The 22,420-nt window shown below is 49.2% G+C and overlaps 2 protein-coding genes across 4 annotated transcripts; one reads left to right on the forward strand and one right to left on the reverse strand.

Moving 5' to 3' along the window:
- Positions 1 to 54: 54 nt before the first annotated feature.
- Positions 55 to 18,314, reverse strand: MYO19 (myosin XIX). 3 transcript variants are annotated; one of them, XM_021524853.2, is made up of 25 exons: positions 18,263 to 18,314; positions 16,600 to 16,689; positions 14,870 to 15,014; positions 14,436 to 14,584; positions 14,086 to 14,199; positions 13,235 to 13,367; positions 12,950 to 13,019; positions 12,482 to 12,584; positions 12,172 to 12,268; positions 11,652 to 11,728; positions 11,222 to 11,312; positions 9,741 to 9,912; positions 9,471 to 9,544; positions 9,258 to 9,379; positions 7,521 to 7,634; positions 6,978 to 7,154; positions 6,033 to 6,179; positions 5,707 to 5,814; positions 5,066 to 5,136; positions 4,587 to 4,710; positions 2,755 to 2,913; positions 2,033 to 2,162; positions 1,791 to 1,876; positions 1,207 to 1,485; positions 55 to 814 (listed from the first exon to the last, which is right to left on the reverse strand). In XM_021524853.2, exons 2-25 carry the CDS (start codon positions 16,609 to 16,611, stop codon positions 686 to 688), a joined length of 2,883 nt encoding a protein of 960 aa, XP_021380528.2. In that variant the 5' UTR covers positions 16,612 to 16,689; positions 18,263 to 18,314; the 3' UTR covers positions 55 to 685. The 3 variants fall into 3 exon arrangements, with proteins under 3 accessions (XP_021380528.2, XP_021380525.1, XP_077643704.1); XM_021524850.2 differs by lacking the exons at positions 55 to 814; positions 1,207 to 1,485; positions 1,791 to 1,876; positions 2,033 to 2,162 and adding an exon at positions 4,140 to 4,236 and having other exon boundaries at positions 2,878 to 2,900; positions 4,601 to 4,710; XM_077787578.1 differs by lacking the exons at positions 55 to 814; positions 1,207 to 1,485; positions 1,791 to 1,876; positions 2,033 to 2,162; positions 2,755 to 2,913 and adding an exon at positions 2,970 to 4,236 and having other exon boundaries at positions 4,601 to 4,710.
- Positions 18,315 to 19,686: 1,372 nt separating this feature from the next.
- Positions 19,687 to 21,785, forward strand: PIGW (phosphatidylinositol glycan anchor biosynthesis class W). The gene has a single exon (XM_021524976.3). The coding sequence runs from the start codon at positions 20,260 to 20,262 to the stop codon at positions 21,778 to 21,780; it is 1,521 nt and encodes a 506-aa protein (XP_021380651.1). The 5' UTR covers positions 19,687 to 20,259; the 3' UTR covers positions 21,781 to 21,785.
- The last annotated feature ends 635 nt before the right edge of the window (positions 21,786 to 22,420 follow it).

Below are 22,420 nucleotides of genomic sequence, written 5' to 3' on the forward strand. Positions count from 1 at the left end.
TGGGTACTCCGAAGTGTTTTTGTTCACTGAAGGTTGTTGGGAAGGGTCAGACACTTTGACAAGGCATTGAGCAGTTTATTTAAAATGACATACACAGAGCAGCTGAACATTTTCAAGATCCACAAGCAACAAGGGGAGGGTTCAGAGCACTCCTGGTGAGCCTCTGGGCAGGGTGATGCTGTCTGGGGAGCTCTGCAGACACCTGGTACCTGTGAGAACTCACAAATTTTGGTTCTGTAGATAAAAGCAAGAGCCCAGCCTTGCTTTTCCCTGAGACATCTGCCCCTAGGGCTGCAGCTGGCTGCTCCTCCACACCTTGGGGACACTTGTGGTCAGTCAGGATGAATCAGGGATATTTATGTGCATTATTTTCTCGCTCTGGCTGCTGCAGGCAGTGCCAGCAGCATTCAGTTCAAGTATTCATTGCTTCAAGCACCTGATCTGTTGGAATTGATTTGTTCCCATAGTGTTGATATTTCCTGTAACGTTGCGGGGAGCAGGAGCTGCCCCCACATACAGGAAATGTAATTTAATGTTATTATAATGTGTATTATCCCATTTCATCACGGTGTAGGTACAGGGCAGCGCTGTGGAAGCTCTGAGGTAGCAGCAGAAGTGGATGTTGAGTGATTTGGAAGCAGCAGCTTGCAGAGAGCCCTCCTGGAGGCCAAGGCCAGGGGCAGAGCTATGTGGGCAGGAGTTCCTGTCTGTCCAGCAGGATCTGGTTGAGTCCCGAGATGGAGAACACCTCTGTGTGGGGCCTGACGTTGGCAAAATGCAGGGGGGACCTCCTGCAGTGGAACCTGACAGAGCCCTGCAGGGACAAGAGGGGGACAGTGTTCAGCCAGGTGTGCAGCTGACTTTGTTACTCACATTGAGATCTGGAGTGTGGATGAGGACAGAGAAACTCCTCCAGAGAGTCCCCACAAATGGATTTAGGAGAAATGGCCACTACAGAAACTACCAGAACTGTGAACTGCACTGAGATCAGCTCAGACTCTGGAGGTGGGAGTGCTCAGCACTGCACCTGGCAGAGTTTCTGTGTTTGCATCAAATTGCGTGTGCAGGAACTGCAAACACAGAAACGTCCCCCCGCAGAGCCGGGGGTGCTCTGCAAGTGCAGTTTGTGATGGAAGGCAGTACCAGCCAGTGGGAAATGCTGTCCCAGCCTGTGGCCGAGCTGCAGCAGGAGGGAGGGGTGGGTACCTGTGGGAGGGCTCTGATGGAGGCGATGCCACAGCCCGGGTGTGCCCTGGGGCGCTCCCGCAGCGCCCCGAGGCAGCGCAGCAGCGGCAGCGCCCGTCCCATGGCACTGCCAGGGCCAGCAGCCAGCACCAGGCCCAGGGGCCAGCACTGCACGGCTGCCTGCAGCGGCCACGCTGTGCCCAGGGCTCTGGCAGCTTCGGCCAGGGCAGCTCCAGGGGCTGGGAACTCCTCTCCTTCCCCCTCGTCCAGCTCCGCTGCTGCCAGCGCCGCCGCTTCTGCCTGCAAAAGACACAAGGACAACATTGAGAACGTCCTGGGCACAAGCTGGACTGCAAAACTGAGCCTGTCAGAGAGGGAGGCTGGAAGGGCAGCACACCCCAATTTCCCTGCAGGTAGGGAATGAGTTTGTTCTGCAGGATGAGCCAGAGCAGCTGTACAGGACTGGCATCTGCCCTTCAGCTGGAGAAGAGTTTTCTGCCCTTCAGCTGGAGAAGAGTTTTCTGGAGCACTGGGTTTATAGTTCTCAGTTATTGCCCTGAGAGGCCTCATGCTCCTTTTCAGTGCTGTCCTGTCCCCACACTCACCTTCCACCTCCTCCAGCCCCGCTGGATGGCACGGGCAGCCCTGCGCAGCCTCTGGAAGCGACTCTTGGCCAGCCAGGAGCGAACAGCTGAGGGTTGAACAAGAGAAACCTGAGTGCAGAGGATCTCAGCAGCTCTTGCACACGCTGGGAGAGATGGCACTCAGCCACTCGTGCCACTGGAGTCCCCCAGAGTAACTGGCAATGTCCCTTGCTCTGTTATGTCATCCCCACCCCACAAGTCACCTGCTTGGATGAGAGTTGCAGAGCGTTTCTCCTTTGCTGTTTTCTTCTCTTTAAATCTTCTCCAGCAGCACTGGATGCAAAATGCCTTCTCATTTAACACCTCTGCTCTCCTGGCTTCCAGGAGCTCCAGCTGCAGTGGGGAACAGGAGCCTGGAGTTAGGGATGGACTTGTGCTCACAACTCTTCCCTCTTTTACAGCCCCTTGGTGTTTGCCAGGGCACCTCAGCCTCATTCCAGTGTCCTATGACTGCTGGATTAGGTTTGAGAAGCGACAGCACTTCATTAGTGCCTTTCAGCTAACAGGGAAATGAAAATGGAAATGAAAGTGGAAATTCTTGGGGAGGAAAGGGCAGCCTCCCAAAGTCCCAGCAGCAGCAGGTTCATACCCAGCTCCACAGAAGGGGCTGCATCCTGCAAGCTTGGCAGAAGTGCCTGTGACTCCTTCCTCTCTTTCCCAAGGCCTGCTGGAGCTCACGTGGAGCTCAGGAAAGCTGCCACCTTTACTGGAATTCTGACACAAGTGCAGCTCCTTGTCCAACACAGAGGCCATTACACAAAGTGCTTTGCAGAGCTGGATTCTGAGGGGTGCTTGATTGAGTTTGATAATTGGATGGAAAATGCCCAGTTCTGCTCACTCTGGCTTGGCAGGAGTTTTGCCTCTGTGCCAGAATGTCCCCGAGGCAGGAGCACTCCAGAGGCATCAGCCAAGGAACAGCACTTACCAGGGAAGTGGCCAGGAACACTTTGGTTTTGCCACAGTAGACTGAGGGGGCTCCTGCTCCATTCCCTGCTCCCTGAGCAGGGGTTTGTCCCCTGACAGCATCCTGAAGGATCTCCAGCACAGCAGCACGTGGTGCTTTGTCATCACCTGGAATGAAACACTGAGGAGAAGGCACCACAACATTTGCAAATGGGGGCCAGGGCATTGTCTTTGCACTGAGATCTCTTGGCCATTTAGAGGGGAAACAGCAAGAGGGGAGGAGGAGATGGCTGAGAGCTTCATCTCAGATCCCACCAGGTGCCAGCAAGCAGAAAAGCAGTGGGGCTGTTGGAACTGGGCTGTGGCTGGGGGCTGCCTTCTCATCTCTTATCACCTCTGTTCTCCACAGGTAAAATTGTCACTTGGGATGGATCTAGACCAAAACAGGGAGGGCTCAGGTGTTCTCCCATCCCACACGGATGCACGAGAAAGCAGCAGCAATGCCATTAGGAATAGACTGAGCAGATAAGAAAATCACATTAAATACTCAAAACTCAAAGCTGTGGGAGCAAAGAACAAAAGGCAGGGAATTGTAGCCTTAATGTGCTGAAAAGTACAGGAAGGGAAGACAAATTCTACACAATTGTACAGCTGTCACAGGGCACTGGGAGCAGCTATGGGGTCCTGTACTGAGCAGGAACTTATGGCAGCAATTACAGGTTATTAAAGCCATTTCTGGGACACAGTGCACAATTTCTTACAAACAGGTCAGCCAGATGAATCTCTTTGGAAATAGAGACAGACTTAATTCAGACCTGGAACAAGAGATTGTTGAAAGAGTTCCTGCATGTACAGGGCTGGATGCATCATTCCATCCTGGATACTGTTTGCTTTTCTGCTATAAATATTTCTAAGGAGATGAGAGCATTTTAAGGTCCTGAAAACAAATAGAAGCAATTCTTGCTTACAGGAAGACATCTGGTGGCTCTGATGGCGTCCATGGGGCTGGGCTGATAAGGGAACCAAAGCTTATCCTCTTGTTTGGGCAATTGTTTTGCTTTGTTTGCAGCTTATTACCCCCTCAAGATAAAAAGAACTAAAAAGCCATCACAAAGAGGCTTTGCAGTTAATGGGTTTGCAATTGAGGGGGAAAGATTCAGTGTGTAAGTAATTTTCCAGCCTGCACTTCCTTACTTCACCCCATTTCCACAGGGTGAAGAGATTTCCACCAATTTTATTTATCTGAACAGGCTGGTCCTGCTTCCCACAGCTGCTGTTTATTGAACTGACCCACTGGGTGATGAGGGGATTCATCTGGGGCACAGAAAGGGGCTGCAGCAACCTTCAGAATTAAATGTAACCACCTGATGAGCTCCTCCTTTCAGGAGTTCATTGCAAAGGCTTTACCTGTGGGCTGCATTGTGTTTGTTAAAGTCCATCCTCACTCTTGCTTAGAGAAAGAGAAGTTTGCAAAAGGTGGAAGAAGCAGCAGAGTCCAGGTAAGCTGGAAGGTCAGTGATTCAGCAAGGAAACAAGGGGAGAGGAAAAGAAAGGAAGGAGAAGGAAGATAAAGCAAAAAGTAAGTGGTTTTCAAGTCTAGTAAAGAATCAACTCTAAATCAAATTATATTGGGCAAGGGGAACCCCAGACACCACTGCAGTGATTGTTCCACCCAGAAGGAACACAGAAAACCAGCAGTGAGGGGTAAGATTTCAAGTGTTAAGCAAATTAGAAACACAGGTTGGTGATAGGTTAAAGAAGTATTTTGAGAATAGTGGTGAATACAGTAATTGCCTGATCTGTGTGATACCAAATGGGTGCAGTGACAATTTTACTTGATGGCACGGGGATTACCTGAAGAAACTTACCTTTTTTCTCAGCAGGATGAGAGCTGCTTTTACTCCACACTCTTTTTTTACTGGAGCCCCAGGATTTTCTCAGTAGCTTGTAACGCTCAGTGAAACTTTGGAAAGGGATCCTGGGAGACAAATGTGCAGTGAATTCCAGGCAAGAACCATTACTGTAAAAAACTGATCCTTTTGCTGTATGGTAAATAACTCATCCCCTGAAGGGGAAAAATTCCAGAATGGCTTTGTGGATCCAGTGCAGGGGATGCAAACAGACTGATGCCTAAATGGTCAAACAGGCCAGAAAGTACAGGACTTGTGAAGAAATTCAGATTTCCCAGCACCAGTAGCAAAGCCAGGGCAGGAATTGTGCTTGGATATGCTGATGGTGCAAAATACTTGGGCTCCCTGCTTATATGCTCTTCTGAATAACTAAATGCCACTAATTGCTATAGAAATGGATTATGCTGAAGAAGCTGGACTTACCTGACTGGGAAACCTGCTGCACTGATGCTGATGGCTTCCACTATTCCACAGGCCTGGAGCTGGCTGAGAACCTGAGGCACAAATTGAGTTTGGTTTAGGCAATTTATTGCTTAAATTTATTTATTTAGCTGATTTTTGTGGAAGCTGCTCCTTGTGTGCCCTGTCCTGGGCATCCAAAGCCAGCAGGGTGTGAAAAGCCAGTGTTGGCATTTCCAGGCTCAGTGCTGGTATTTGCACTCTCAGCAGATTCCATGGGTGTTTAAAGCCTGGTTGCCCACCAGATGAGGTTCTCTAGTTACAGCTTGAGCATCTGCTGCTCTGCTCCCAAAACTTCTCAGCTTCCTGGACTGCAGGAGCGAGCAGAGTTCTGTTTTGAAGGTGTTTGTGTGCCCAGGGCTGCTCAGATCACCTCCACCTGTCTGAAGGGCTGGGAGGGCAGCAGCCCAAATCCCCCCAGCAATGAGCAAGGTGCAGCTGGAGGAGCTGCCGTTTTGGACAAGCACCTCAGGGACTCTGAAAGGGTGCCTATCTCACAGGAGGAAGAGCTGCTCCAAAATGTGCTGTGGAAAGAGCTTTGTGAGTGACTCAAGATGCTGAGAAAGCCAATGCAAAGCCCTGGGGAGAGGCTTTGGAAGAGTTACCTCTTCTCTCCTGAAAGTCATGGCCTTGCAGTCAGCGTTGGGCTTGATGCAGCGGATGTAGTGGGGTGTGGTTCTGCTCAAAATCTCCATCAGATGCTCCAGGGAGCTCTGCAGGAACAAACACAGGGCTCAGCAGGGCTCCTCCTCCTCCTCAGGGATCTCCATCCACCCCAGGAAGCTGCTCTTGGCAAGGATGGCTCTACAGACTCAGTGTTAGAGCACTTCCCCTGAGCAAAAAATCCACTCTGTGGATGCATTTCATCAAATCGTTGATGGTAAATCCAGGAAGTTCCCAAAATTACAGCAGAAAGCTGAATAGGATGTACCTTGAACTTGGACACCACTGTAACCACAGCTGCTCTGTTCTGGGTTTTGGTGTTATTTTGGTTCTTTTCTGTCACAGGAAATAATTTTTGAAGCAAAGGGTCCTTTGACTTCTGCAAAACGTGGACCAGCTCTGGTGGAACAGCATCCTGCAAACAGACATGACCTGTCAGTACCTGGACCTGGCAGGCACCTGCACCTCTGAAAATAACTAAGTATTCCACATACAGAGGTAGAACAGTATTTCTGATGGAAATTTGATGTGACCACAGCTGCAGTTTCAAATCTGATGATGTGCATTCATTCATAGTCAGATTTAGGGACAGAAAACAATGTTTGGTTGAACATTCAGTAAATCCAGTCAAATGTACAACTGCTCCCATCACTGCTGTTGTTACACAGCCTAAGTGAGCTCCAACTTGCAGGGGTGGTTTAATCCCTGAAGGACAGACTGCAGCAGACATTAGAAATATTCATTTGAATTAAGACATGGTGTTTTATTGCTGGGGATGTCAGAGCTGAGAAGGGACCCTGCTCTCTGCAAGCTATTTCACATATCAGTCATTCCCTGATGGCCAAAATTTGAGTACTTTGAGCACTTTCAGCAGTTAAGCCTACGCTCTTGTTGCTCATAAATTTATCTGAATTTTTTTGGGAATTAAGTGCTGTATTTGTAGTTATAAAAATGCCCTGATGCCATTAACAATTCTGCATCCCCCAGGAGTGGAAGAAGCCCTAATTTGGTGATGGTTCAAGGTGTAAGAAAGCATCCGCTCGTGCCAGTGGTGATTCAGAGAATCACACCAAGGGCATCACCCAGGTTTACAAGGGCTGAAGCAAGTTATGTCCAGTACCCAGCACTGAATATATCTACTTGACTTAAATCACTTCAGGTCTGTAAGATGCTTTTAAGGTTTTTTTAAACAGCTCTTTCTGCAAACACCTACCTTATTTTTCTCCACCATTGCTGCCAGCTGGTAGCAGACTTTGCCAGCATAATGTGAAATGATAAAGTTGGGCTTCTTACTAAACTTATCTCGACTTAAACACTGATTACTGGACAAGGCTTTCTCAATCCTGGTCTGGAACAGGTCAGTGTTGGAGGCTCTGTTCAGACGACACTCCTGCAAAGGACACACAACTGCAGCATCTCTTCTTTGTCCCAGAGAAATGACTCTAAAAGCTACAACGTTTAAAATTCAAATCATAGCAATTTTACCTTTAGAGATGCTTTGAGTATGCAAGGCCTGAAATATTGGGAAGGAAAGGGGGGAAAGAAGTAATTGAGGGTTCATGTTTGAATCAGAACATCCAGGATCAGAGGGAAAAAGACAACTTGGAGCAGAAAGAAGCAGTGGCATGATTTTGTGAAGCTGAAGCCCTGCAGAAATTTTATAGCTGGCAGGTTTTCTATGAATTTACTGTTTGTGTTTTCTGTGGTGGTGTGGGACAAAGGCAGGAAACTGGGCGCAAGAAATGATCACGCTTACCTCATTCAGCAAGGAAAAAATGCTGAGAGGATTTCCCTCTATCAGATCAAGGCAGTTCTGGTTATCCTGGTAGTTTATGAATGACCACTGCAGGCCTTCAGCTGCATATTCTTCCTGAAGGAAGAGGGAAGGGGTTATTCTGCAGCAGAGGGCACCAGAGCTCAGGACTCTGAGCCTTGGGCAGCTGATCCAGGTCCTGTTTGAGGAGTTAATCCCAGATCAACACCAAGCTTGAGAAAAAAAAAACAACCCATGTGAAGGTATTGTAGCCCAGGTAGCTTCTGGGTGTGGATCAGAACCCACTGGAGCAATTTATCAGAGGATTTGGGAACCCCATGGATTTATCAGAGTGTGCTGCAAGGCTGCTTTAGAGAGCAAACAAAGGCCACAGTCACACAAAGCCTCTCCTGGCTGTGCTGAGATTTTCCCTGAAGGACAAGGAACAAGCAGAACTCCTTCCCTGGACTGGGACACTGCCCCAGCCCAACCTTTGTGTGCCAGGCTTTACTGACTGAGCTCCATTTAAAGCAAAGCCTGATCTGCAAGGAAGTACAGGGAGATACTGGCTGGAATAATTGGTACAATATTTATGCTGAATTACAGGACAAACTGTCAGCAGTGTTTAACAAGCACAAGCTCTGGGCAGTTATTTGAAAAGCCTCCTGCCAAAAGCTTGCTCAGCACAGCCACTAATGGCATTTAAGTGGTTTGGGGGACAGCCAGATCCAGAGGTAAGAGGGCAGGCAGTGAGTGGGAGGGGTGCTATAAACAGAGGTCATGGAGCTGTTTCAAGCAAAGCAATTGTGTGCTTGAACTTATTTTCCATCTTCTCTGACCATTAACCCCTGGCATGCTGACCAGGGCAGGCAGGGAAAGCAGCCTGGCAATGGCAAAGCACAAACAGCAGTCAAAGAAATCCTTGACTCCTGAATAAATTGACAGAGCCCTGCTGTGAGGCAGGAGGTGCCAGCACACTGCTGCCATAAAGAAAAGAATTTCCCTGATTCCAGTTAATGGCAAAGAGCATTTTGGTAATGGATCTGCAGTGGGGAGGGGCAGAGCAGCAGCCCTGGCAGGGACTCTGCACCTTGCAGGGCACTCAGATGAGAGCTGGAATTAGCAGTGTGTGACCAGTGAGGGACTGCACAGGGCAAAAAAACCTTTTCTGCTGTGAAACAACAGCATCTATGTCTCTCCTCACTCAAGATAAAAGCTGGAGCACGCTGGGGCTTTTTTAAAGGCACCAGCGTGGCTGGGTGCAGGGAGCTGTGCCCCTGTGGCTGGAGGCCTCCACAGGTCCCACGTGCTCAGGTGTGGGTGACAGGGTTCTGGTGGGCTCTGCCCTCACACCAAGCTCAGCCTAGAAGATCCACTCTTTAGGGGCTTTATGCTTCATGGCTGAAAGCAGAAACTTCCAAGAGAATCTCAATTCAGGCTGCACTTACCCCAAGAATTTAGTCTCAAGTGTTCAGCTCTTTGAGGAAAAGCAAACAGTCTGACAGGCAGAGATCCAGTGGGGCTGGGAACAGATTTCCAGTCCCCAGGGGACAAAGCTGTGTCATTCCAACTGCCCCACACTCCCCTCTTTACAAAGCCACTGCTCCTTCCCACTGCTTTCTGTGGCATTGCTGACTGAAGCTTCCACCTGACCATGGGCACAGCAATGCAATTAAAGTGACAAAAAGATGCTGGTTTAAATCAGATATGGAAGATTTGATCCTCAGTTTGGGGTATTACCTGCTGTGCCTTCAGGTAGTGAGCTACAAAGTGCTGCTGCAGTTTCTCATTGGCATAATTAATGCAGAGCTGCTCCAAGTTGTTTTCAGGGAAGGCTTCAAACCCATAAACATCCAGCAAACCTGGAAGAATGTGGGAGGACAAGGAGATTTAGTTTAGGAGCAGCTTGGAGGGCTGTGGCCCCTGAGTTAAACCAGGGTGGGATATCCATACCTATGAAGCTGGTCCACACTGAGGGATCAGTGTAGATGTTTTCATTGATGACCAAAACCAGCCACTCAAACAACCTGCAGACAGCAACAATGGGATTAGCTGGAAGCTGCTAGCTTGCAATAATCAGAATTGCTTCTTTTCCTGCTGCTTCCATCAGTGTCACTTGGAAGGAAGAGGAATTTCTGATGTGCTGCCATGGAACAGCAGCACGTAAATCCCTCTGGCCTCCCCATTCCCTCCCAAAAGTCACCTGGATTAGCCCATCCTTACCTGGCATAGATGACTTTGGCCAGGCAGTCCCTCCTGGTCTCACACTCAGCTCTGGAGCACGGCTTCTTGAACACTTGCTGCTGTTTTCCAGCAGTGATTGTTCGGATCCTTAAAGATTCCAGGAGCTCCTCAGTGGGAATCTGGAGCAGATCCCCCGTGCTCTTCACAAACTCTTGTTCAGGAGAACAAACAGTGGAAGGTTACCTGGTGTGTTTGTACCTCTGGAGGTAAGGAAGGTCTAGAGATGGTGCAGGAAAATGCCACTTCCATCAGCTCCCCAACTTAAATGTGGATTTTGGATCTTTCTATCCAAACTTAGGAATGAGTTTTCCAAAACCAGACTCTTAATTTGGACGCAGAGTGCCCCTAGAATTCTGGGTCCTCTCTTTAAAATGAAGGAATACCAGAAAAAGCTGAAGTTGGCCACACCAAAGCTGTTTTTCTCTCTAGGCGTGTCTTTGTTACTTTTTCACCTTTTTTGAGTAGGGACCTCAAAATGCAGACAGACAAATCAAACAGTCATGGACCAGGAAAAAAGCAGGGATTTGGGGATAGAAAGGAAGTGAAGAATGAGTATTTTCTGACAAAGCATTTAAGACCTTTCTCAGCTGAGCTGTAGTCAAAATTATTTGGATATTAAGTAATTTGAGTTGAAATTTTAGCAGGAACCTTCACTATTCAGGGCAGTTTTAGTTCTGAAGGAAATCCAGATCCACAAGCCTCCTAAAAGCGGAACAACCTCTATTTCTGCTGCAATTTAACAGATTTGTTGTCACTGCCTTTTGGTCTTTATCACAAAAACTTCCAAGCTTTCATGTGAAAAGCCCTGCTCTCCCTCTGGGTCAGATTTCTGCCAGGCCTGTGATGGCAGAGTAAGATTACAAACAAGAGCCACAGTTCTGCCAATAATCCTCCTGAAATCACTGGGCAATGCTGCAGTTGCCCTGACCTGTCAGGAAGGATATTATCTCTCAGGGCAGGGGAGCATTAGGTTTTTGTTTGCTCACAAAAACGCACCTAAATTTTGGGTTGCTCACGGCCTTGATCATCTCCCTTATCAGGAGAGATATTGTTCAAATTATTTTCTTTAATAAGGAATTATTTCTGAATTAAATGAAGAAATTACATTAATTTAAATTAAACAAATTCAATTTAATAATTTAAAATGCAATAAATTCAATACCATTTAAACACATTTATTAATTTTCAAAATTATTATTAATAAAGTAATTAGTCTTATTAGTAGTTAAAAGGAATTAATAATGAAAAGTAAAAATAGTTAAAATTACTCAAGTGAAAATTTGGTAGATGTAATAAATTTTAAGAAATGTTAATAACGAAATAAATATAAGTAAATCTAAATTAACTAATTAAATAAAGGAAAGAATTCTCTCCATTCTTTCCTTTCTCTAATCCTTTCCCTTGGCCATCTGCGCTGAACTAACAAGGCTCTGGAGCATGGCATGGTTGTGTTGCCTCACCTTTGGTTTTGTCTTCCAGTTCACAAGGCTGAGATTCATCCCCTGGATTAGAGAATTGAACGTTCCCAAGGTGCAGAAGGCCTGATAACACCTGGAATGCAACCAGGGAGTTTTTCAGGACAGCTTCCCCCAAGGCAGCTCCCCTGAGCCTTCCTGCAGCCTGGAACAGGCCAGCTCCTGCACATTCCTGCACAAAAGGCAGCCAACAGATCCCAAACTTCTGAGCTTCCCCAGTGCTGCAGCTCCTGAAGGCAAACTGAAAATCAGAGGTGCAGGCTTTGGGCTCAGATCTACCCTTCAGCTGTGAGCCCTCCAGAGAGGAGCAGCAGCTCTGCACGGTGACAGGGATTGATCCCAGCAGCAATCCCACCCCGGGAGCTCATTCCCAACATCCTCAGCAGCCTCGTGCTGTCCCTGCGGTGTGGCTGACCTTGAAAATGTTGCTCTGCGTGGCAGGGCCGATGCCCAGGTGGAACATTGCCCCTCTGGTCACCTCGAAGCAGTCCTCTGAAAAGCCAAACAGTGCTCTTGGAAAAGCCAAGCACACAAACAGGGGCAAGCAGAACATCTCAGCACATCCAATCCAGCTGGGATGGTCAGAGGAGAGCGGGGAAGAACGGGGATGCTGCCTGGGGAAATCCCAACCCACTGGTTTTTTTCTGTCAGGTGGAGCACATGCAAAAACAAAGACAATTTCTAAACAAAGCCACAAAGATGCAAATTTGCCAGGCCAGAACCAGCTGTTTTAAGCCAGGTGACTGATTTTAAGCTTTAAGACTTACTAGTGCCAAGTGAAACTTAAAAAGAATCCCATTAATGCAGGTGGCTTTGCAAAACATCTGCTGTTGGCTGGCCAGGGGATGGAACAGGATGTATTTCTGCCTGCCTCCCTTTAAAGCTCCAGCCATCATTAATGGATTGATTAATTAGTTAGTGAAGCTAATCTTTACCATCTAAGTTTCTTTCAGAGTTTGGCAGCCAGCGGTACTCAGCCCCTTCTGGAAGGTTCCACTCCAGCCTCTCCTCTGCAGTAGCACCTTTTGTGATCTGAGACAGAAAACAAGGTAAAAATTGAATTCTGCCTTTGGTGTTTACACAGCTCCCAGACAGTGAAGAATAACATACTGGGAGGATGATTTAATTTGGAAGCCTGGCAGACAGGGAAACTGGTAATTATTAAAAGTTGCAACTGTGCTAAATCTGGTGATTCCATCCCCGCTGTGTGGCAGAAATGCTCAGCAAAATCAACTGAAGGCAAACCTGATAAAAAATATGGAAGTTTCTTTCATTGGGGGCCTGATAGGCAACTCTTGTTTTCTCCAGAAGGAAAGTCTGGATGGAAGCACCAGTCAGATGATGGAATCTGGAGAGGGAAAAAGAGGAAAGATTTCAACAAAACCTCTTCACAGAATCCAAGAGGGGTTATGTTGTTCTGAGACCAACTGACTGTGAATGTTTTGCAGTTCACCTTCAGTTTTATTCATATTTTATTCAGAGTTCTTAACTACATCTCTGTTTTTCCTTTGCTGTCTCTTAAAGATCATGGTAAGAGCTTGCAGAAGAAGAAAAAGGAAAATAATAACAGTTTAAGCTGCCAGCAAACCAAAATATGCTCTAAAGACATAAAATATTCTATAACAGACTTCAGAATATAAGCTTTAAAGGAACGGGATAATAAAGATTTAAAGGAACAAGACAACAGGTAAGGTTTTACACAGTAATTCTTACCTGTCCAGCTGGAGCTGGATGTATTTCCCAAACCTGCTGCTGTTGTTATTCCGCAGGGTGCAGGCATTCCCTGTGAAATTGCCAGTGGCAGACACAGAACAGTCAGAGTGGTGCCACTCTGCCATGCAGCACATACAGGTATTTAGGGTACTCTGTAAATAGCTCCAGTATTTGAAGAGTTTTTTTTAAGGAGAGGACCAAGAGAAAGCTTAGACTTGTGTGGGAACAAAGGAAATTGCCACAGTGGCCATTCCTTTACTTTGTTGCTAAAAAAGCCACATTTACCAAAAGCTTCCATGACAGGGTTGGAATCCAGCACTCTCTTCTCTATCCTTTCCACAGTTTCATTGCCTTTTGGGGAGATAGCTGAGGCAGCAACAGAGGCATAGAACTTCATGAGGCAGCGAGAGGTCCAGGTCTGCAAGACAGAGATCTGACAGTAGCTCTTTGTTTCTAACATGTTATCAGTGATGTCACACAGTGTGCAGGTGGAGGGGAGGCTAAAGAGAGGAACTGTGTCAGGTTCAGAGCTCTGCTTCAGTGGGAACTCCGTGCCACAGACACACATTTCAGTGCTCTGCTGAATGGCACTTCCATCGAGGTGTCACCAGCTGGAAGCTCAGCCAGAATTAACAGCTATTGCCTTGGGATGGAATGAATGAGAATGGATTTGGAGGCATTAACATTCAGCATTTGAATCACCTTGTTCTTGGGCTTTAAAATGCCCTCCTCAGCATGGTCCTGAGCAGGGATGGGCCATCACAGGAGGGCCAGGGCAGGAGCTGAATCCACTGCTCCAAGTCTTTACAGAGGGTTTGCTGAGACTCACAGAGCTCCCTGACAGACCAGGCTGAGGCATTAACTCAGTGAACTGCTGCTGAATGATTCAAACCCAGCCCTCCAGAAATGACAGATGTCACCTGAAGAGCTGCTATATAAAGCAGAGTGTGTTTAACTGCAGCAATCACTTAATGCTTCACACACATTTCAAGAGAGTCGTGCTGGGCAGATTGGCTACGTGCTGTGTCAGAGGGGCTTTTAATTCATCTTTGCTCATTCACTGCACTACTCTGCACTACAAATCACTGGCAGAGTTCGAAACTTGAGAGCAATGTCACAGAAAAACATTTCCTTACCTTCCCAGCACCACTTTCTCCACTCACAATGATGGACTGGTTCACAGGGTCCATCTGCTTTTGGACATTCCTGTAGGTTTGCTCAGCCACTGCAAAGATGTGAGGTTTTAAATCCTGGCAGTGAAAGAGAATATTTATATTTAAGAGTACAGTAACCACACAGTTCAACAGCAATGGATACCAAGGTCATCTCACATTCACCTGAAAACAGCACTGCTCTTTGAACAGAACTAATATTTCACTAGAAATGGGGTTTCTCCTGTGGGAGTATTTTGCTCAGATGAGTTTAGAGCAAGCAGTTGGACACCTGGGCTCTACAGAAGGACAGAGATCTCAAGCACAAGGGTTACCTGAGGACAAAGTGCAGCGTGGTACTCCCTCATGAGCTCAGGTGAGTAGAGGCAGGAGAAAGGCTGGAAAGGATTTAAAGCCACCAGGCTGCAGCCAGCGTTTGTATAGAACAGGTTGACTCTGTATCTTGCTTGCAGACATTTCAGAACTGAAAAGCAACACCTTCTGTCAGCATCTTTTGCTAAGTGTGTTTGACCCTTGCTGTGCCTGTTGGTAACAAGAGTCTCAGGTGTGTTCCCATCAGGTTTAATAGAGAACGAGGTGATCAAGAGACTGATGTAGGTGTAATATACATAATTGTACATGTAATTAATATAATATACAGAACTCCTGTGTCCACGGTGTTAATGCAGTGAGAGCAGGAATGCAGTGGCCATGTGTCAGTGGCCAGCAAGGTAAGGGATCCCTCAGCAGACTGTCCCTGGCTGCTCACCTGTCCTGGTTGTCACTGGATTCACTTTGGTGAGGTCGTCGAAAAGATGCAGTTTCTCTTCATCACCGAGGAAGGCTCTAACTTCTTCTTCAAATGATTCACTGAGGTCATTCTGGATGAGAGAATCTTCCCTTTGGCCATTTTCCTGGAGGGGATGTCAGATCAGCACCAGTGAAAGGTGAAGAGCTGGACTTTCACCTCCTCCCCTGCTCTAGCTCTTCTGCTGCTTCCATGTCACCAAATTTCAGTCTCAGCAGGAGCCAGACCTCAGAATGTCACAGCTACTCCTCCTCCCAGCTGCCTCCTCCTGCTCTGATGCAGGAAAAGGGTTCTGGCTGTGAGCAAAGGCACTCAGAGAAGGTGGCCTTGGGCTCACACTGCAGCTCTGCACACACACACCCCCCATGCTCGTGCAACTGGCTCATTTCTAAGCCTCTGCCTGTCGTGCACTCAATCCAAGCAGTGCCCTGGGCTCAGGGAAGCAGGAAGGGCTGGCTGCAGGTACAGCTGGAAGCCCCTGCAGGCCAAAACAAATGCAGCTTTCCCAGCAGAGACTCTCATTTTCAGGGTGAAAGCTGCAGAGTGCACACATCACAGCCAGGGCACAGGAATGGTGCTGGGGGAAGAGCTGCCCTGCCTTAGCTGAAGTTTTGTCCCCTGTGAATCACTTAAAATATTCAAATCTCAGCCTCTGGGCTCCCATGTCCTTGACAACATTCTTTGGAAGGACACACTTGTCGTATGGAAAACCAGGCAGAAGAGATATTCCAGGACCTGTTTGCCATTACTGGAGAGAGGCTAGAAGAGAAAATGAAGAATGGAAAAGATGCCAGTCCTGATTTCTGCACTCTGTACACTCCTCTTCTGATCTCCTTCTCTTTGACAGAAAGTTCTCCAAGCTATTCCTGCTCACCTGTACCAACCAATGAACAGCTACACCTTGTTTGTACAGAAAATGCTAAATTTAGTTAGCAGCATTCCCACTATGTGAGATGAGCCCATTAATTTAGGGGAAATGCACTGCAAACCCCACTCAGCATGTTCCTGAAAAGGAAAAAAAAAAGCTATAATAGTGTACTCATTTAGGAGCATTTTTATCTTTTGCAGACAGCATAAATCCTTCCTTTCCAGTGATACAGAATTTTACACAGTAAGGGAAAAAAAAAAAAAAGCTTAGCAATGCAGTAAAGCACTGCCATCCAAGTGATTTCTGTTATTCTCCTCTGCATGAGCATTAAGCAGCTTGCTGCTGTCCCAGGACAGACACCACAATTAGCAAACACTGCGTGGACCTGAGGAGTTCCTGCCCATTCCCCTTTCTCCCTGTGCTCCACCAGGCAAGTCAAACCCACTGTGAGACTGCAAGGCCTGAGGAAGGGCCTGGTTCTGCTGCCCTGCTCAGCATCACTTCAGCTGGGACGATTGCTCAGCCAAAAGTAGAAGAATGTTTGACAAGAAATCCCAACTCTCGTGTCCATTTATCTTCCTGAGCAAACACCCCCAAGATGTGTTTGCTGCCTGCATGAACACCTGCCCTGTTAGAGCCCGGGGCACAACAAAAATCACTGCCTGGTGTCTCTAACACAGCTCAAACCCACAGTAAATAGGTCCAGTCAATTCATGAATATTCTTTAGTAGTTACCTAATCTTGACTGCATGGAAATAAGCCAAGAATTCTCTCCTGGCAGTAACATTTAATTAGCACACACAATTCCTGCTTTTCTTTTTACCTGCTTTGGCATCTTGTCCAGGCCTGTGGACGGGAACACTGGAGAGGGCCTTTACTTTAGGGTACTTCATTCAAATCACACTGGAGAATGCTTGAAAATAAAGAAAATAAAAAGGCATTTAGATAAAAATAACTCAGGGCATGTAATTCTCCAGAGGTTTCCACAAGCAAATCCCGAGGACTTCAGGCAGAATTAGTGATCCCAGTGGAGCCCAAGTAACCCTGGAGCTGGAAATCCTACCCAGAGTGATGGTTATGTGCTGCTGCCCCTGCAAATAAAGCTTTTTTGGAGGGAATCGTGTATATTCCATTTCATCAGGAATAAAATGCTTTGCTTCTCTTTAATAAAGCAAGTTTTATTGGCAAAACCTACAACTACTTGTAAAACTCCTCCTGTTTGGAGAAACAGAGCAGATCTGAGGGTCTGACAGTGCCAGAGAAGCCAGAGCTTTGGGAAGGGGAGTGACTCAGAGAAGTTTGTGTTGTCCCCTTCCTGTTTCCTTTGAAAATCTCTGGGAGCCAACCCAAGGTGAGTCATTTGAATTTCTGTGATAAACGCTGAGGTTCCAGTCACACTGCCAGGAAGAATCCTGTCCTTCCTGCAACTGAACCTGCCATTACTTCCATTCCTTTTTTATTCTAATTCTATTCTAATTCTATCCTAATTTTGTTCTATTACACTCTTAATTGTTTCTATTCTATTCTATTCTATTCTATTCTATTCTATTCTATTCTATTCTAATTCTATCCTAATTTTGTTCTATTATGCTCTAATTGATTCTATTCTATTCTATTCTATTCTATTCTATTCTATTCTATTTTCATTCTATTCTATTCTATTCTATTCTATTCTATTCTATTCTATTCTATTCTATTCTATTTTCATTCTATTCTATTCTATTTTCATTCTATTCTATTCTATTCTATTCTATTCTATTCTATTCTATTCTATTCTATTCTATTCTATTCTATTTTCATTCTATTCTATTCTATTTTCATTCTATTCTGTTCTACTCTATGCTATTCTATTCTATTCTATACTATTCTGTTCTTTCCACTCTATCCCGTTCCTATTCAGTTCCTCTTCTTATTCCATTGTTATTCCCATTCCATCCCTAATTTCCTTCCTAACCCGGCATGAAAACACCACACGGAGTCAGCCCGGAGTCCCCGGGCGCGCTCCCATCCCCAAAGCCCGGTCCGATCCATCCCGCTCTCCCGGCAGCGCATTCTGTGCCGGTGCCGGCAGATCCCGGGGGACACGGGGGACACGAAGGGCAGCACAGGGACACGAGGGACACGGGGGACACGAAGGGCAGCACAGGGACACGGGGGACACGAGGGACACGAAGGGCAGCACAGGGACACGGGGGACGCGAAGGGCAGCACAGGGACACGAGGGACACGAGGGACACGAAGGGCAGCACAGGGACACGAGGGACACGAAGGGCAGCACAGGGACACGAGGGACACGCCGGGGACGCCGCGGGCCGCGGCAGCTGCCGGGCGGGACCGCTCGGGCGCGGTGTCCCCGGGCCGCGCGGTGTCCCCGGGCCGCGCGGTGTCCCCGGGCCGCGCGGTGTCCCCGGGCCGCGCGGTGTCCCCGGGCCGGGCCCGGCGGCGGTGCCGGCAGCCCGGGAGGGCAGGGCGGGCTCGGGACTTACCGCGGCGGCGGGCCCGGAGCGGGGCCGGGGCCGGCAGCGGAGCGGGGCGGGCGGGCGGCGGAGGCGGAGCCGGGGCGGGGCCGGGGCGCTGCGGAAGCGGCGAAAGTGCGGGCGGGGAACGCGGCCCGGATTTACCGGGGCCGGCTTTACCGGGGCCGGCTTTACCGGGGCCGGCTTCACCGGGCCCGGCTTTACCCGGCCCGGATTTACCGGGGCCGGCTTTACCGGGGCCGGCTTCACTCGGGGCCGGCTTCACCGGGCCCGGCTTTACCCGGCCCGGATTTACCGGGGCCGGCTTCACCGGGGCCGGCTTCACTCGGGGCCGGCTTCACCGGGCCCGGCTTTACCCAGCCCGGATTTACCGGGGCCGGCTTCACTCGGGGCCGGCTTCACTCGGGGCCGGCTTTACCCGGCCCGGATTTACCGGGCCCGGATTTACCGGGGCCGGCTTTACCGGGGCCGGCTTCACTCGGGGCCGGCTTTACCCAGCCCGGATTTACCGGGCCCGGCTTTACCGCGGTCCGGCTTTACTCCAGCCCGGATTTACCGGGGCCGGCTTCACCCCGATCGTGCTTTACCGAGCCCGGCTTTACCCCATCCCGGCTTTGCCCCATCCCGGCTTTGCCCCAGCCCGGCTTTACCCGGCCCCGCTTTACCCGGCCCCGCTTTACCTGGCCCCGCTTTACTCATCCCGGCTTTACCCGGCCTCGCTTTGCCCCAGCCCCGCTTTACCCATCCCCGCTTCACCCCATCCCCGCTTCACCCATCCCCGCTTTACCCGGCCCCGCTTCACCCCAGCCCCGCTTTACCCGGCCCCACTTTACTCATCCCGGCTTTACCCCAGCCCCGCTTTACCCGGCCTCGCTTCACCCCAGCCCCGCTTTACCCGGCCCCACTTTACTCATCCCCGCTTTACCCAGCCCCGCTTTACCCGGCCCCGCTTTACCCATCCCGGCTTCGCCCCATCCCCGCTTCACCCGGCCTCGCTTCGCCCCAGCCCCGCTTTACCCATCCCGGCTTCACCCCGGCCCCGCTTTACCCGGCCCCGCTTTACCCGGCCCCGCTTTACCCGGCCTCGCTTCGTCCCAGCCCCGCTTTACCCATCCCCGCTTCACCCCAGCCCCGCTTTACCCCAGCCCCGCTTTACCCATCCCCGCTTTACCCCAGCCCCGCTTTACCCGGCCCCGCTTCACCCCATCCCCGCTTTACCCCAGCCCCGCTTTACCCATCCCCGCTTCACCCGGCCCCGCTTTACCCATCCCGGCTTCGCCCCATCCCCGCTTCACCCGGCCTCGCTTCGCCCCAGCCCCGCTTTACCCATCCCCGCTTTACCCCAGCCCCCCTTTACCCATCCCCGCTTCACCCGGCCCCGGCTCGCCCCGGTCCCCCCCGGCCGCGGCCCCGCCGCTCGCTGCCCTCGGCGCCGCCCGTGCCCCGCTCCCGGTAAGCTCCCGCTGCGCCCCGCGGCTGAGCAGAACCCTGATTAATTCTCGCTTTTTCCATCCCCCGCGGCTGCTGCTGCCGTAAAAAGGCACCTGGGGGGTGCTGGTTGTACTCATCAGGCAGCACGGTGTTGCGTAGGGACACGTTTTTACATTTCTGTGCCATTTGGATCAGAGGATGTGGCAAAGTATGTTCTACAGAGCTGTGAGATTATTCACCATTTGAATATTCAGAGGAGAATTTGATGTTTAGAGATCTCCCTCAAAAATGTACGGAGCATCTTGTTGGAACACAGCAGGATGAAAAATGCTGGCACTTCCTCAAGCCTGTGCATGTCCTTGGCTTCCCAGGCCAGCTCCAGTGCTGCTCTGTGTTCTTTAAATGGAAAAGTAATTCAGTAACTTCTGAAATCAATGTTGGTTTTGTGAACTGTCAGAGACAAGTTCACGTTTTGTGTTTTCAGAGGAAGGAGTTTCATTTTTAAGGAGTTTGGAGACCCATTTTACACAGCTACCTCAAGTTCACGTTTTGTGTTTTCAGAGGAAGGAAGAAGAATGTCCCAGAAAGAGCTGAAAGAAGCTTTTATCAGCAACCTGAATGGAACGAGTTTGCTGGAAATTTCTGCAGGCTTGTCCCTGCCTCCACTGTGCCTGCTCTGCAGAGGGCTCCTCCTGATCCTCTACTACCTGCACCATGGAAAACCTGTAAGCTCAAGGAAGTGCAGTCTGCTGCTAGACTTCTTGGTGCTGGTGTCTCCTCTCCTGTTCTCCTGCACTGTCTTGTCTCCTGTCATCTTTTTCATACCACTTATCCTCGCTGCCTTCTGTGCCGGAATATTTTCCAAAATATACAGCCAGAGAAAACGGGAGGCCAGAGTACCCTTTGGGCAAATTGTAAAAGAATTCCAGAAGGCATGCTTGGACCCCGAGTGCATTCCAGCAATAACTGTGTTCCGTGTTTATGTCAATGTGCTGACATCCATCAGCATTCTGGCCGTGGATTTCCCGCAGTATCCCCGGCGATACGCCAAGGCCGAGACCTACGGCACCGGAGCCATGGATTTGGGGGTGGGAGCCTTCATCTTTGGAAACGCTCTCGTTTGCCCTGAGGTTCGGCAGAAGCCTCACACGACACAGCCCAGATTCTCCGGCCTGGCCAGGCAGGTGTTCTCCGTGTGGCCGCTGATTTCCCTCGGCGTTGGGCGGCTGCTGAGTGTTAAATCCATCGAGTACCACGAGCACACCTCGGAGTACGGGGTGCACTGGAACTTCTTCTTTACCTTGGCACTGGTGAGACTCGCAGCATCTCTGCTTTTAGCCATATTCCCCAAACATAAGGCTTGGCTGGTGGCTCTAGCCGTGGCCGTGCTTTACCAGCTCCTCCTCAGCACTACCTCTCTGAAGACGTTCATCCTGCACGGGAGCGACGGCAGGGGCTCCCGGCTCGGCTTCCTCGATGCCAACCGGGAAGGGCTGCTCTCCCTCTTTGGCTACCTGGCCACCTACCTGGCGAGCGTGCAGGTGGGGCTGTGGCTGCTGCGGCGCAGGAGCTCGGTCAGGGGCTGGCTGGAAGCCCTCGGGGGGCTGGCGCTGGCCGTGCTGCTGCTGTCGGTGCTGCTGCAGCTGTGCCAGGCGTGCACGGAGCCCGTGTCCCGCCGCCTGGCCAACCTGCCCTTCTGCGCCTGGGTGCTCGCCCACTGCCTGCTGCTGCTGGCCTTCTTCCTGCTCGCTGACCTCACCTTGGTGTTCGCCAAGCTGCTGGTCAAGGGCTCCAGCGTGCCCTGCTGCTGGGAGGTTGTGCAGCCCCCTGATTCCGGGAAAAAGCGCGGAACGCAGGCCGTGCCGGTGGGAAGGCAGGACAAGCTGTCACAGCTGTGCCTCATTAGTGCTATTAACAAAAATCAATTGCTGTTTTTCTTGCTAGCGAATGTTCTGACTGGTGCTGTGAATATCTTGATAGACACAATCCACAGCAAGGCTGCCTTTACATTGTGCATACTGCACTTGTACATGTTTTTTAACTGTTTAATTATGTATATATTGCATGCCAGAAATATAGTATTAAAGTTTTGGTGAGCCCACTTTGGCTGACTGGACTAGCTGGACTTTGTTTGCTGCAGTTGAATGATGGTATTTAATGGAAAAATTAGTATTTTTCCTGGATGTGTTGCAATAATGTATAATTTAGCAGAGCTTTTTATTATTTAGTGTGGATTACTCTTTAATGGTTCATTTTACCAAATTATACAGTCAATGATCTTACCTGTTGGGAGTTGTTGCATGTTATCCTGAAAACTTGGGTTTGGAGATTGCTGAATATTCCTGCTGCTCCTGAGAGTAAATTGCATTTACAGTTAGTGAACTGTGCTCATACCAAATGAATTAGATAACTAGGTAGAGCAGAAACCAGATGAAAAGTAAGAAGATGAGTAATTATATGGAGAGAGAGGCCTAGCTGTGTCAAGATTTACCTAGTAAAGGCCCTTGCATAAGTAATAGATAAGAATAATTCTTCATATAAAATGTATTGAATAAGTGGATACTTGAAAATATTTTGGCCCCAGTCCTGCAGAGACTTATACATATGCTTGACTTTGATGGTAGTAATTGTGGAATGTTAATCATACACTGAAACCTAAATTAGCCTTCGAATTAAAGCTAAATTTTACTTCCGTCCCCACTGATGAATATAAATGAAGACCTGAGATAAAGTGTG

Source organism: Lonchura striata, chromosome 20, assembly GCF_046129695.1.
Source record: "Lonchura striata isolate bLonStr1 chromosome 20, bLonStr1.mat, whole genome shotgun sequence".
Taxonomy (NCBI): Eukaryota; Metazoa; Chordata; class Aves; order Passeriformes; family Estrildidae; genus Lonchura; species Lonchura striata.